The sequence below is a fragment of the Cynoglossus semilaevis genome, chromosome 10 (assembly GCF_000523025.1).
Source record: "Cynoglossus semilaevis isolate Cse_v1.0 chromosome 10, Cse_v1.0, whole genome shotgun sequence".
Lineage (NCBI taxonomy): Eukaryota > Metazoa > Chordata > Actinopteri > Pleuronectiformes > Cynoglossidae > Cynoglossus > Cynoglossus semilaevis.
Genome location: NC_024316.1, coordinates 13,527,652 through 13,540,290, shown reverse-complemented (window position 1 = coordinate 13,540,290; position 12,639 = coordinate 13,527,652). Strand labels below are relative to the sequence as shown.

At 42.2% G+C, this 12,639-nt stretch overlaps 1 protein-coding gene across 1 annotated transcript in view; it reads right to left on the bottom strand.

The window, feature by feature from the left end:
• The window catches only part of nr1d4a (nuclear receptor subfamily 1, group D, member 4a), a 16,406-nt gene extending 5,462 nt beyond the window's left edge, over nt 1-10,944 (bottom strand). Inside the window, exons 1-4 of the mRNA XM_008318892.3 lie at nt 10,414-10,944; nt 1,081-1,389; nt 896-984; nt 175-319 (exon numbers count right to left, since the gene is read on the bottom strand). Of these exons, the coding sequence (XP_008317114.1) occupies nt 175-319; nt 896-984; nt 1,081-1,389; nt 10,414-10,429 (559 nt within the window). The 5' untranslated portion in view covers nt 10,430-10,944. The remainder of the gene's footprint in view (nt 1-174; nt 320-895; nt 985-1,080; nt 1,390-10,413) is intronic.
• Between the last annotated feature and the right edge of the window lie 1,695 nt (nt 10,945-12,639).

Below are 12,639 nucleotides of genomic sequence, written 5' to 3'. Positions count from 1 at the left end.
ACCATGACCTCAAAAGACTTGCTGCATTACATTTTTCACACAGACCTACATATCTGTACTCTGCCTCTTTCTGCCTGCACATCTCCCTGCTGCTTTGCCTAATCAGGGCACTGTGGTGTTCAGACGGAAACACATGAGGGTCCCTCTGATTAAAAATGTGTCGGGATTTCTCACCATCTCTTGACATGCCGACTGAGAGGCATTTCTTAAAACGGCAATGCTGGCACCGATTGCGGTTCATGCGCATGATGAGACAGTTCTCATTTTTCACGCACATCTTGTAGTTGATGTTCTGCTGGATGCTGCGGCGGAAGAAACCCTGGAATACACACAGAGATTAAATTAAGACGATTTTTAAAAAAAAGCAGGCCTCGTGTTGTTTTAATACTGAGGAGTGATAAGTCTTTGGTCACATCTGTGTTTCATCAGGAAAATGGGACACGAGTTGGATTGTTCCACTCGTGGTAAAAGACACAAATATCATTCTTATAGCAGAGGAATTATGGAATCAACCTTTAAAATCAACATTTACTATGAACAGAACTGTGTAGTGGAATAGTTTCCAAGGACATCCTGCAATAGAACTTTAGACAACAGATCTTTTTTTATTAGGTCTACACTCAGGGCAAGAGCTTGTGAGGGTATTATATTTCAAACTGTTCTGAAACATCACTGGCTAAAATGCAGCACCAAACCACTACAGAGCCGGCCTAAAGATTAGCTGGTCGTCATGGCGGTATTTTTTTACCTTCCAATGTACAATTTAGGACAATTTTAAGTTATTCTTTTATTTTATTTTATTTTTTAGTCGATTTCGAATGGTCTGACATGTTTGAGAGGTCGATAAACCAAACAAACAAAACAAACAAACAAAAAAAACAGATCTACGTCTTACCTTGCAACCCTCACATGCGTGCACACCGTAGTGGAAACCAGATGCAATGTCCCCACACACTTTACAAAGCAGGACCATTCCTCCTGTTTCTGTAAAACCATAAGGTAAACACAGTCAAACTCTGTCGTTTCAGATACAATGTTAAAAATTCCTCACTTTAATGAACACAGTAATGAAGAACGTACTGGTAAAAGTTCCTGGAATGCCACAAGGCCGCTTTCCTGCAATGGGATGCGTAAAGGTGTTCTGTGGAGCGGCCGCTACTGTGGCTCCATTGTAGACTTCTGGGAACTGGAAAACCAGTTTGGAGGACGGAGTGGCACACCCAGCTGTCCTCTGTTTCAACGGGCCAATCTCTGTGAAGGTAACCTCCTCCGGAGATGAGGGCTGAGAGTGGGAAGAAGGCGACTGGGTCTGGTACCCACTGGAGGGGCTGCCGGGGCTGGGGCTGGAGCTGCCCGAGGATCCTGCGTACAGGATGACTCCTCCGCCTCCTGTAGGTGGAGGAAGGATTGGGTGGATGTTAGTTAAGAGTGAGGATAAATAGACATGTAGACCTTGATGTTATAACAAACAAAAGAAAATCTATTTGAAATGTTTTCATCATCTATTACATTTGCATTAAGTTGAGACACTCAAATTATTTTTTTAATAATTTATACTTCTGATTAGGGATGTCTAATAATAACTATTGGACATATTTAGCATGTTATGTAATATCTGTAAGAATCCTTATCGTTTTTCCTACGATAATAAAAACCCGATAACGCAAAGTCTGGGCCGAATGATGTGTGCCCTAAAAATAGTTATGGGGATAAACGCTGTATACTAAAGCGAACGTCACTAGATGGCAGCATTGCAGCTCATTTAATTAACCGTATGCTGATACAGTGGTTTGTTAAGTGTTTTGACAACATAGACATATCCGACATCGGCAAAAAGTTAAAAAGTTAAATATCCCCTACTTCTTATCACTAGTTTTTTCCCCCTCAAAACAATGTAAATTTAATTTAATTCCAACTTCCCCTTTGACAGCATTCCTTTCCTATAGACCTTCGATGATGACTTATGGTACTGATCATTTTTTTCATGCCTATTTTTGTGTTATTATTATCAGGACAGCCATGTTAACTGTCACATTCCTTTTCGGCTACTGTACAAAGTTCTAGCCTCTGTGGTGTAACGTTGTACAGCCTCTGGACAACAGGAAGAAGCCTCATATCTCGTTGCCTCGTTTTGAGAGGTATATATGTAATGGTGCGGTGAGGCGGATAAAAACACGGCGCTAAAAATACTCCCGGGAGCTCAGCGACAGGACACAAGCACACGGTACTTTCTACTGTGTGGCGATGCCTTCCTGAATAATTCCTGCGTCACTTTAATGCAGTATTCATCACAGGGTTAAATGGAATGTTTGAACATGTGGTTCCGTTGAAGTCGTGCATCCTCTCTCCAGTCATGCGGCACGGATGAGCTGAGCCACGCTCTCACGTGTCCGCTCTGCCGCCGCCTCCTCCTCCAACAACAACAACAGCCGCGCTGCCCTGGCACCGTGCCCGGAACCAGATGAACTGCACGACACCTGACCGCTGACTCACATGCACAGACTCCTGACACGGTGACTGACCGAACTGTACGGCTTAGCCCCGTGTCCAAGTACGACACAATCTACAGTTGGCTCCGTGACCATTCACGTTCACGGTTTCCAGGTCTCGCGAGAGAAAACTACACAGCAGCCCAAAGAAAAGTATGTAAAGAAGAACAAGCGAAACGCCCATCACCGGTGTTGCCAGGTCTCGCGAGAAAAACCAAGCAACCAAGTAACAGTTTCTATTTGCAGAGCCCGCGAGGGAAAACAAGCAAATAGAAGCTGCAAAAATCAACCCTAAAACGCCACCTCCAGTATTTCATTTATTTATTTTATTTATTTAGGCAAGTAGGTCATTTGAGAACTGGTTCTTATTTATAATGCCGACCTGGCCAAAGGGAGTACAGCTTAAACACAAAAAACATGACATTATTTGTAGAGAGAGAACCCCCCCCCCCCAACAAACTCTACAAAATCGAGTCTACACAGTGTTGCCAGATCTCACAATTAACCAATTAACAATTTACCCCTTTAATATTTTCTGGGTTTTTTTTCAGTCTTTGTCATAATTTTTCCATATATTTCTGTAATCAATTTAGTTTGGCAGCAGGAGAGGAAGAAGGAAAAGCCTTTTTTATGCAGGGACTGGCTGCTGTTATAAATATATTAATTAGACAGACACAGATACGGGTCTCATTTGAACAGCATTTATCACTGGTTTGCACGTGCAGCTGCAGACACAAACAGATTTCAACATTCAAAATTCATGACATGCCGTGTTTGTGGAAAGCATGCATGAGTGCAGTAGGCTGATCCCAGCGTGGCCGTGTTGCCCTTTGGCTGAAATGTTTAAGATAATCCCTGGCCCAGCACGTGGAGGTGGATTTCTTGACTCATGAGCCACAGACTGATCCAGCAGACAAGAGCCCTGAGCCGCGCCCCCTCCCTGTGCATGAATACATACAGACTGCACTCAGACAGTGGCCCTGCCCCTCGCAACACAAACACATTGCACGTCCACCTGAAAACTCACATGTTCATGAGTTTATGAATGACTCCCCCTCCCTCCAACCCACCTCCAGCTGCCCCCTAACCCTCTGAAGTGGTAAAGGTGTCAACAAGGTTTTTTTACAGTCTGCTTTCCAGGAGGTTGTCGATAGATAGGTATGAACCAATGGTGAAAAGGTTAGGGAAATGACATCACGTTGGCCCTATCAGCAGTCAAATCTGTTTGTTTTACATATATATATTGTTTAGCCTACAAATAGTTAATATATTTTTAAAAATTTAAAAGCAAGTCTTTAAAAATAACTATTCTTTCCTCATTTTTTCCATGCCTAGTTACCAAATCCTATCCTACAACTTTTTCTTTAATTCTCCACTCAACTTTATTTAAATTTCTGTAATGTGGTATTCATATTAAACAAAGGAAATAAAATTGCAAGTCAGTGGGTACAATTAAAAAAAATCCTAAAACCGAATCTTCATTTGCTCTGTTGCGTCCCAGAGGCAATAGCTTTGTGCCCCCGTCAAATTCAATCTAGGCCGTTTTGGCCAGTTTTTGGATTTGCATGTTCTCGTAATGTTTAGAAAGGGACCAGACCCCCACTTTGGGAACCACTAGTCTAATATAAGATGCAACGACAGGAATATGGGACTTCAGATTCAATCTAGGCCGTTTTGGCCAGTGTTTGGATTTGCATGTTCTCGTAATGTTTATTGTCAAATATTTTATTCAGGTCATCTTAGATGTATCTAAATGTATCTGTGCGTTTGCCAACCCCATTAGTTTTATATATAGTTCAGAGCTTCCCCTAGATTGAACTCAATGTGTGACAGTATGGGGTGAGGATGTACAGTATGTGCACGTGGTCTGCACTCTCACGCTCTCAGGTGCAACAAAACCAAAGTGACAGGTATATGTAAAAAAAAATGCATTCCATGCCACTTGTGTGTATGCATGCACCTGCAGCAGAAACAATGAGGTCTCTAGCTGTGCGTGCATCATAATAAACTTAAAGCGCCAGAGCAAAGCAGGAGATAGCATTATATGGTAGTAACAGCCAGGACAAAGTACTGATCAGGACTAAGTCCTTAGAAAGAGAAAACATGCTCTTACATGTTAAGGAAATGCAAACTTTCCTAAAAAATTCAGTCTGCGATCTGCAAGTGTAAACTGCAGTAAAAATGGTTGATAATTATAGAATAGTACCAGATGAACTGGTACTGGACAAGAGCACCAACAGTCAGATGTAGGATATAACAGGTTACTCTAGATTTTCCTTACATTTTTTAAGGATACACCTCAGGGTTTCCCATGCACGAAATCAGTCTTCCCTTGCACTGTCTTTTTGCAAAAAAAAAAAAACACGACAGTACAAATGTAGGTCACTGCAGACAGCGAGTCAAAAAAGTCAGTGCTGTCTGTATTAAACTTAGTTTTTAAACTTCCCCCAGGAGAACTCATCTGCCCGGGGCTGGAGGCTGGGAAACGTGAGCGGTGAACAGGCCACAGTCTCACCTGCGTTGTTTTATTCTTTCTTTCTTTCTAGTTGTTCCTTTTGCTGTAAAGCTCCACATAGACAGTGTTTGAGTGTTGACTGTGTTTTGTGTGCCCCTGTGGTTTGAGGTTTATAATGTCACTGCGTGGCTTCTGGCAGCAGATCCTGTGCTTATTATGTCGTGACCGAAAAAGTAAGTGGCCAATTGAATCGGCTGCTGTGTGAGCAGAGCCACTTCAGCCTGCGCTGCAGACTTCATTAACTCTGACTTGTGTATAAGTAGGTCAATATCACAGGAGCTTGATAGAACTGTGTCGATGTGCCTCCAGTGTCCTCCAAAAACTGATGCTGCATCACACTGCAGCTCCGGCTCAAATAGTTATCAGGGGTGGAAATAGTAGACGATATTGTATTTTATTTTGCAATCCTGTTTATTTTTAATATATATAAATGTTAGCATTTAATTGTATTGACATTGAAACGTAGCCTTTAAATATAAGTAGGAATGCGTATGGAAACTCGATCCAGAGGAATTGTGATGAACAGGAGATTGTTGAGTGATTGATGTGCCATTTTTGAGAAATGTATGCTGGGTGGAGACACAGACATTTTCATTTATTAGTCTCCAGACACTGTCAAAACAAATCCCGGGCTCAACGTCTGACATAATTACAAATCCATGACTATTTGACTTTTCCAAAACCCAAGTTTAAAGACATCTTGCTCTACATTTAGAATTCTAAAAAAAAAATAACCTCAGGGTCACATTGTGGACGAGTCTTTAGTGCTAACCCAGATGGTACCAGATGACAAAAGTATGGTGGCCATTAATCAACTGTCCTGCCTGCAGTCCAGATGTCTCATATACATACATATATATATAATAAATTCTTTAACATTCCTATATATAATAAAATCAATTCAACTTATTAATTTGAATTAATCAATGTTAGACAGTGATTCAACTAATTTGAATTAATCAATGTTAGACAGTGGAGTCACATTGAAACACGCGGCTTTGCGCCCTGATCACGAAGGTTTAAAGAGTTTCAGACAGATGTTGCAGAGTCACAACTGACTCAGCGCCAGTCACACTGACATTCTGATGGGAGGTGAACGGACGGGGCAAAACACGAGAGACAGGCGCATGAGGCGCAGAAACGTGACGAGAGGGACGGGGGAAGAGTCGATGCACGGAATCGCTGACCCACTGACCAAGCTCTCTCTCTCTCTCTCTCTCTCTCCCCCTCAGCACCATCACCATCCTCACCGCCAACAGCATCTTCCGTGAGAGCCGCCACTGCGGAGGGAGAGGGAGTCGAGGGACGTCTCACGCGTCGCACGCGGCTGTGCCAGCGAAGCCACGTGAGGAGGCTTCTGACAGGGCTTTTATTGGAAGACGTGGAGCAGCCAGCAGCCAGATCCTCCCTGTGCAGCCCGGCAGCCAGGGGCTTGTACTGTAACTGGGGAGTTAAATTAAATAGAACAGCGTGATATTCACCGAGGGAGGGAGGGGGACCTGACTGTGACTGTGCACCATCATCACCACCTCCAGCTTCAGCAGCAGCAATAGCACCGCCTGCTCTGTCATTCAAACGCTGCATGAGAGCAAATTTATGTCAGCATGTGACCTTGACACCCCGGTTTTTAATATGAAGAAACGCACACGGTGGTGACATTGTTCCCAAAGCCCTGGTTATTTAAAGCTGGAGTGGATTAGCTGTTTCCATAAAGTCTACTTCGGGGCAGATATAGGCTGCAGTTAAAAGGACAGGGTCAGTCTTTACCAAACACTGGGTCGGGGCCCAAATCTGGGTCACAGAAAAACTTTGTGAGCATTTTCTCCAATTCCTTTAAAAAATAAAGAAAAGCACCTGCATTACACAAAGTCATTTTTATCAAACACTAATTTCTCCTGACATTGGATTATTTATGCCATGGTTGTTTGTACTGTCACTATGTCTGATTAGACAGGACCGTAAATCCCGGGCGAGAGGTGACCTACAGACGTCACAAAACAGCACCAATCAACCAAACCAATCATCAACATTTACATGATGACTTTGACCGACACGTCCAGCTGTTTTGTTTTTTTTTTTTACTATTTACATTTATCACACATCATTTTGTATGAACACAAATAATAATAAATAAAATGCAACTCCTTCCTGCTTACATTGATGTTTCCCAGTTTAACCCCCCCCCAAAAAAAAATACAACAACTGGTGGTTATTACAAGAAACAACCGCTGAACAAATGGTGCAAGATTTTTCATTTTTCTATTCCTTTGATTGATTGTATACTTTGCGACAACCAATCAGTGACTGCCATCCACATGGGCCGTGGCCCTGTACTCATTGACTGTAGGGATTTTTACCTTCTACACTAATCATGATAAAAGGGCGCCACTGTTTCATGTGTATGAAACTGTCATGCGTACCAACATACAGTCCCAGTGATTTATTTTACTTTCATTATTTTGTTTCCTGTTCATGTATAGTTACAGTTAACCAGTATTATTTATATATTTTGATTTTTTTTCTATAGGATTTTAAAGATTTTTACAACAATTCATATCTTTGTTGCAAATTGGGTCACAACCGTTTATCATCAGTGAAAGTAGGTCATTGTACAAAAAGTTCAACAATACCACACTGAGTCATTGAGTCAGGTTTGTGACACAGGCCGTCTGTACTAGAAATAGTGGTTTTGACAAGACATATTCTCGTAGTACGCTAAAACCACAACTACTCTTTAAAAACTTTTTTTTCTTTTTCATATTTTTACATCTATATTTTTACTTACTTTTAGCAACATTAGCTGCTGTGTTAGCAGCTAACACGATCCCACTCAAGTTCATACTTGTCTAAACTGTAATCCTTTGACACATTGTTTCCCAAAGACTGGGTGGCGACCCTCAGGTGGGTCGCAAGAGATTTTTTCGTCGTCTTCCATCATGTTTCCCTGGAGTTTACGAATAATGTCTATTGATTTGGGATGCAAAGGTTTGTGACTTTTGAAATATTGGTCCCCAGAAAAAAAGGTTGGCAAACACTGGTTTAACATGTTATATTTGCACATGCATTAAACTGCAATAATACTGACTTATGTCACGGATGTTATGTTAGCTACAGAAGTCTAGTTGAATCTTAAAAAAAATAATAAATTAATAAAAAAACAAACAAACTCAGGGTCAGGAAATGTATAACTGCATTCACAGCCACCCTGGCTGGAGACAGAAGTATAATTTAATTTGTAAGAAGTAGGAATGCAGTGTTGTGTATAATATATCTTTAGCAGTACAAGCCAGTTTTCTCTGTTGCTTAATCCCTTTTAGTGCTGTGGGAACCAAGCTGGAGCCAATCCCAGCAGTCATCAGTGAGGGCGGAGTTCACCCAGTACACTTTGCCAGTCCATCACTGGGCCACGTATATAGACCAACAGTTATCACCTTCACAGTCACACCAATGGTCAACTGAAAGTGTCCAATCAGTGAAATACTTTGTGTCATTTGACCGCGAGTAGAAAACAAGAATCAGGCGACAAAACTGGCACACAAAGTCCACATAGACAGACTGGGAATTGAACCAGCAATCACCCTATAAGGCAAGCAAACTACAGTGACCACTCTTCCACTATGTGGCCGATGGATGGATTATGGATCATTACAAACCAAAGAGAACTAGATATGCCAGAGAAACTCCCTCACTTCTTCCAGCCACTGGTCTCGTGTCAGTTTTTTTTAATGCACTGTCACTGTGTAAATGTGTGATTTATATTACTGTACATTAGGATTAGGGTACAGATCTTGACAAGGTCAGTGAGTGCAGCTGGGGGGTGGGGTGGGGGGGCACAAGACGAGCGTGAGGGAGAGAGAGGGAGAGAGAGAGACATACACATACAATCTTATTCGATCTACTGGACTTTATGAGCCCAACGGCCTGGAACAGCAGCAACTGTTTCGCTGGGTTATAATAACATTTATGAGCTTTATTTAGATGACACTGGACGTAAGTGTACGTGGAATGGAGACGTGTGCATTCCAATAACCTTAAGACAATTTTAAAGGTCAGTGAGCCAAGTTTACAGTGGTCACCGATGACTGGCAGGTGAAAAAATATGTGCAGTCACTAAAATAAAACTATTTCATAAGCAAACAAATAGTGACATTTGTGCAGAGAAGACATACATATGGCAACAAAAACGCCGCGGCCCTTCCCTTTTTTATTGTGAAATACTACAGCTGTAATCTATGATTAGAACTGTAACTGCCTTCCATGGAAAACCTTGTCCTACTTTATCAAGGTAAATAGGAAGTCATAACCCGGTGAGAAGGTTCAATGTTGCCTCCAGCAGCACTGGCTGCGCCCATCACCTGCACTGAAACGTGACCGGGCCGCTGCTGTCAATGATTCACTGTCAATTAGGAGAGGGACCGGGACAGATGATGTTCACCGTTGGCTGACCCCGCCGACCACGTAGGCTGACGCCGCTTTAAACAGGTTATCATCGGGGGGGTTATGGAGCAGCCCTGGCCGTAATGGCTGAAACAAACACGCCCCGTGTGCCAGACGTCTCTTTCACTCGCGTGAGATGACAAGAGTCATGTATCGCAGTCACTCTGGCAGATTATGATCACTGTGACAGTTCCACGTGACTTTGTTTTCATGGAGATAAACACGGAATGGACGCGGCGCCCACTCCCACAGCGGAGGAGCTTCGGTTCCTGTGCCACTGGAACTTTGTGGCACAACGTGATGCAAACTTTAGAGGAGAGCAGTGGTAAACTGTGCGTAAAGTAGTGCTGTTGAACCACTATCACATACAGTAGATTAGATAGTGGTGTCGTTAGAGCTATGTTAATAATAATGGAAAAAAAATCATGTATATGACACGGGCCACTCTAGGTCAAAAAACAAGATAGATAAATAGATATAGAAATATATACATATATAGATACACACACATATATGTACATGTATATATATATTGACAGATAGACAGATAGATAGATAGATGAAGAAATATATACATATATAGATACACATAAATATATACCCATATTTAATGACAGAGAGATAGCTAGATAACTCATTTGCAAACACAACTTTAGTGACGTGGGAGAAAACTCATTTGCAAACACAACTTTAGTGATTTTAGACAGCTGCGAATTGTGTATATATATCTATATGTACATATATATACATGCATATATATATTTCTTATAAAGCTACATTCAATTCCACTAACAGCTAAGTCTTGACAGTCATTTAAAAAGTTGCCATCATCACAGGTCTGTGACGTTTGTGTATCATAATCAACATTATCATTAAAACAGTTATAATTAAAATCAAAGATCTCTGTCACTTGGCATAAGGCGGTGCAGACACGGCAGCTTATCAGAGCAGGGGAAAAGGTGAAAATCCTACCAGAGCTGTTGTCCATGGTTCTTCTGGTTGCGGTCGATGAATTGGTTCAAACTCGAGGATAGTCTTCTGTGAATGAACGATCTCACGCCGGAGCAAAAGTGTCGCAAAGACTGGTGGGAAAGTCAGGAACCGCTGCTGCGTGAAAACACCTGTCCCATGGAGCAGGAACGGGAGGCAGCGGTGAGATGTTCCTCGGTGAGGTGTGAGCAGATGTCTCCTGTCTGTGAGGTGTTCCTCGGTGAGGTGTGAGCAGATGTCTGCTGTCACTAGTTGTGTGTTTTAAAGGTGAGTGGGACTGAGACACGCGGGTCTCCTCTCTGGACTTATCTGGAGTGGGGCTTGGAGGACTGTCATGAAATCCAAGAAAGTGGAGTCAGCAAATCCACGACTGTGTTGTCGGACATGACCCACGCCCACACGCAAACATAAACACACACCCACTGATACAGAGACACAATCACGTTTGCAGGTGAGAGGGGAGTGTGACCGCCTTGGCTTCCGCTTCAACTTGTTTCTGTTTGTGTGGATGATTGTCTCCCTCTTTGTAACCCCCCCCCCCCCCCTCCCCCCCCTTTCTTCTTCCTCCTCACCCCTCCTTTCTTCGCTCTTTTCTGCCTTTTCATTGGCGGAGCTGAGGGCTGCTTCATGCGCTTATTCCACCGCGCTGTGAGTTCACTTAAACCCACGCCGCATGTGCGCTCTGCATGTGCGGCGGACGGCGCTGTCCTACTGATACACATTTTATGCAAAACACGGCGCGCGTGCTGCACAGAGATGGAGAGGTTGTTGGACAGGGCACATGGACGCGAGGCGTGGCTCACCGTGACCGCCTGACCACCGACACACGCTAGGTAAACAAACATCAAACATCAAGACAGGAGAACCCAACCTATTATTTGGTGCCGCGGGCCAAATGAAGCCCCGCCCACTTTATTTCCCAGCCCCTAGAGAAGAACGAGTCATGCACTAATCAGTAAGAAAAGACAATGTTTTAAATACACCCTGATAAGAAGAGGAGCACACCTACAGTATAACCATAAAATATATATATATAAAAAAGGCGATTAAAAATATAATGGAATAATGACAATATATCACTGGTGTAATCACTATTAAACAAATCAACATTCCTACGACAGAAAGACAAACAACAGCATGTAGACTGTTATATGTTATAATAATCCAAATGATCAACTTATTAATGTGGGAACATGAAATGAAAAAAAAAAGCAAAAATCGAGATTTTTACTTCCTGGAGTTGGTAGATTTCAGTGGTTACTGTAGGCTGTACAGTACAGTGACGAGACATGTCACTCATTGTCACGTATGGATACGTCACCGTCAAAGGTCACACCGAAGAACTGCACACAAAATGCACATATTACCAAAACGTCCAAGTTTAAATGTAAACACAGTGTGGGGAAACTGCCCTCTAATGGCGAGTTTTAGTAATGACACCTAAAACTCACTTTTTTAAAAAAGGTCTTCATTGTCATTGTACCACGGGGATACAACGAAATTGAGCCTCTGCTTTTAACCCATCACCAACGTGAGCAGTGGGCAGCGTGTGTGGGGACGGTGCCATGCTCATCACCAAGTTAGAGAGATAGCTACTTCTTCAGCACTGTTTAATAGTTGGCATGACCCAACAAGCCCTTGGTTATATAGCAGTCATTATTTAAAGTATTAAATATTGTGAAGAGACTCGTGCATGCATGATTCAGATGTGATAAATAAGAGTGTTGAATCTTGTGGTCAGGGAGAACTTCTGCAATCATAGACTGAAAGTGAAAGCAGGAACCACTGCTCAATGTGCATTAACTTCTTCTGGGCAGGGCAACACTTAGTCACAGGAATTCAGCACTCCCTCAGGAAATAATGTTGCTCAACAAAAATGTTCTATATAAATGGGTCATTTTAGAAGTTGAGTTTTCTGGACCCACGCACATGTATGAAGACACATCCTCCAGTCTTTAAATGCTGTAACTGAAAGTCGATGTTTTTTGTTTTGTTTTTTGCTTTTTGTGCTAGGCTTTATTTAGCTATTTTACCTTTCAAAAGTTAAGGAAAAAAAAAACTTTGAATGTTCTCCCTGTGTGTGGACAGTCCAAAGGGTCAGTCCAAAAACATGCAGATTGGGGATGAGGTAAATTAACTGATTTTATATATGTTCGTTTAAAGTGTATGTTTATTTATTGATTCAAAAATTAAATAAAAAAAATTTAA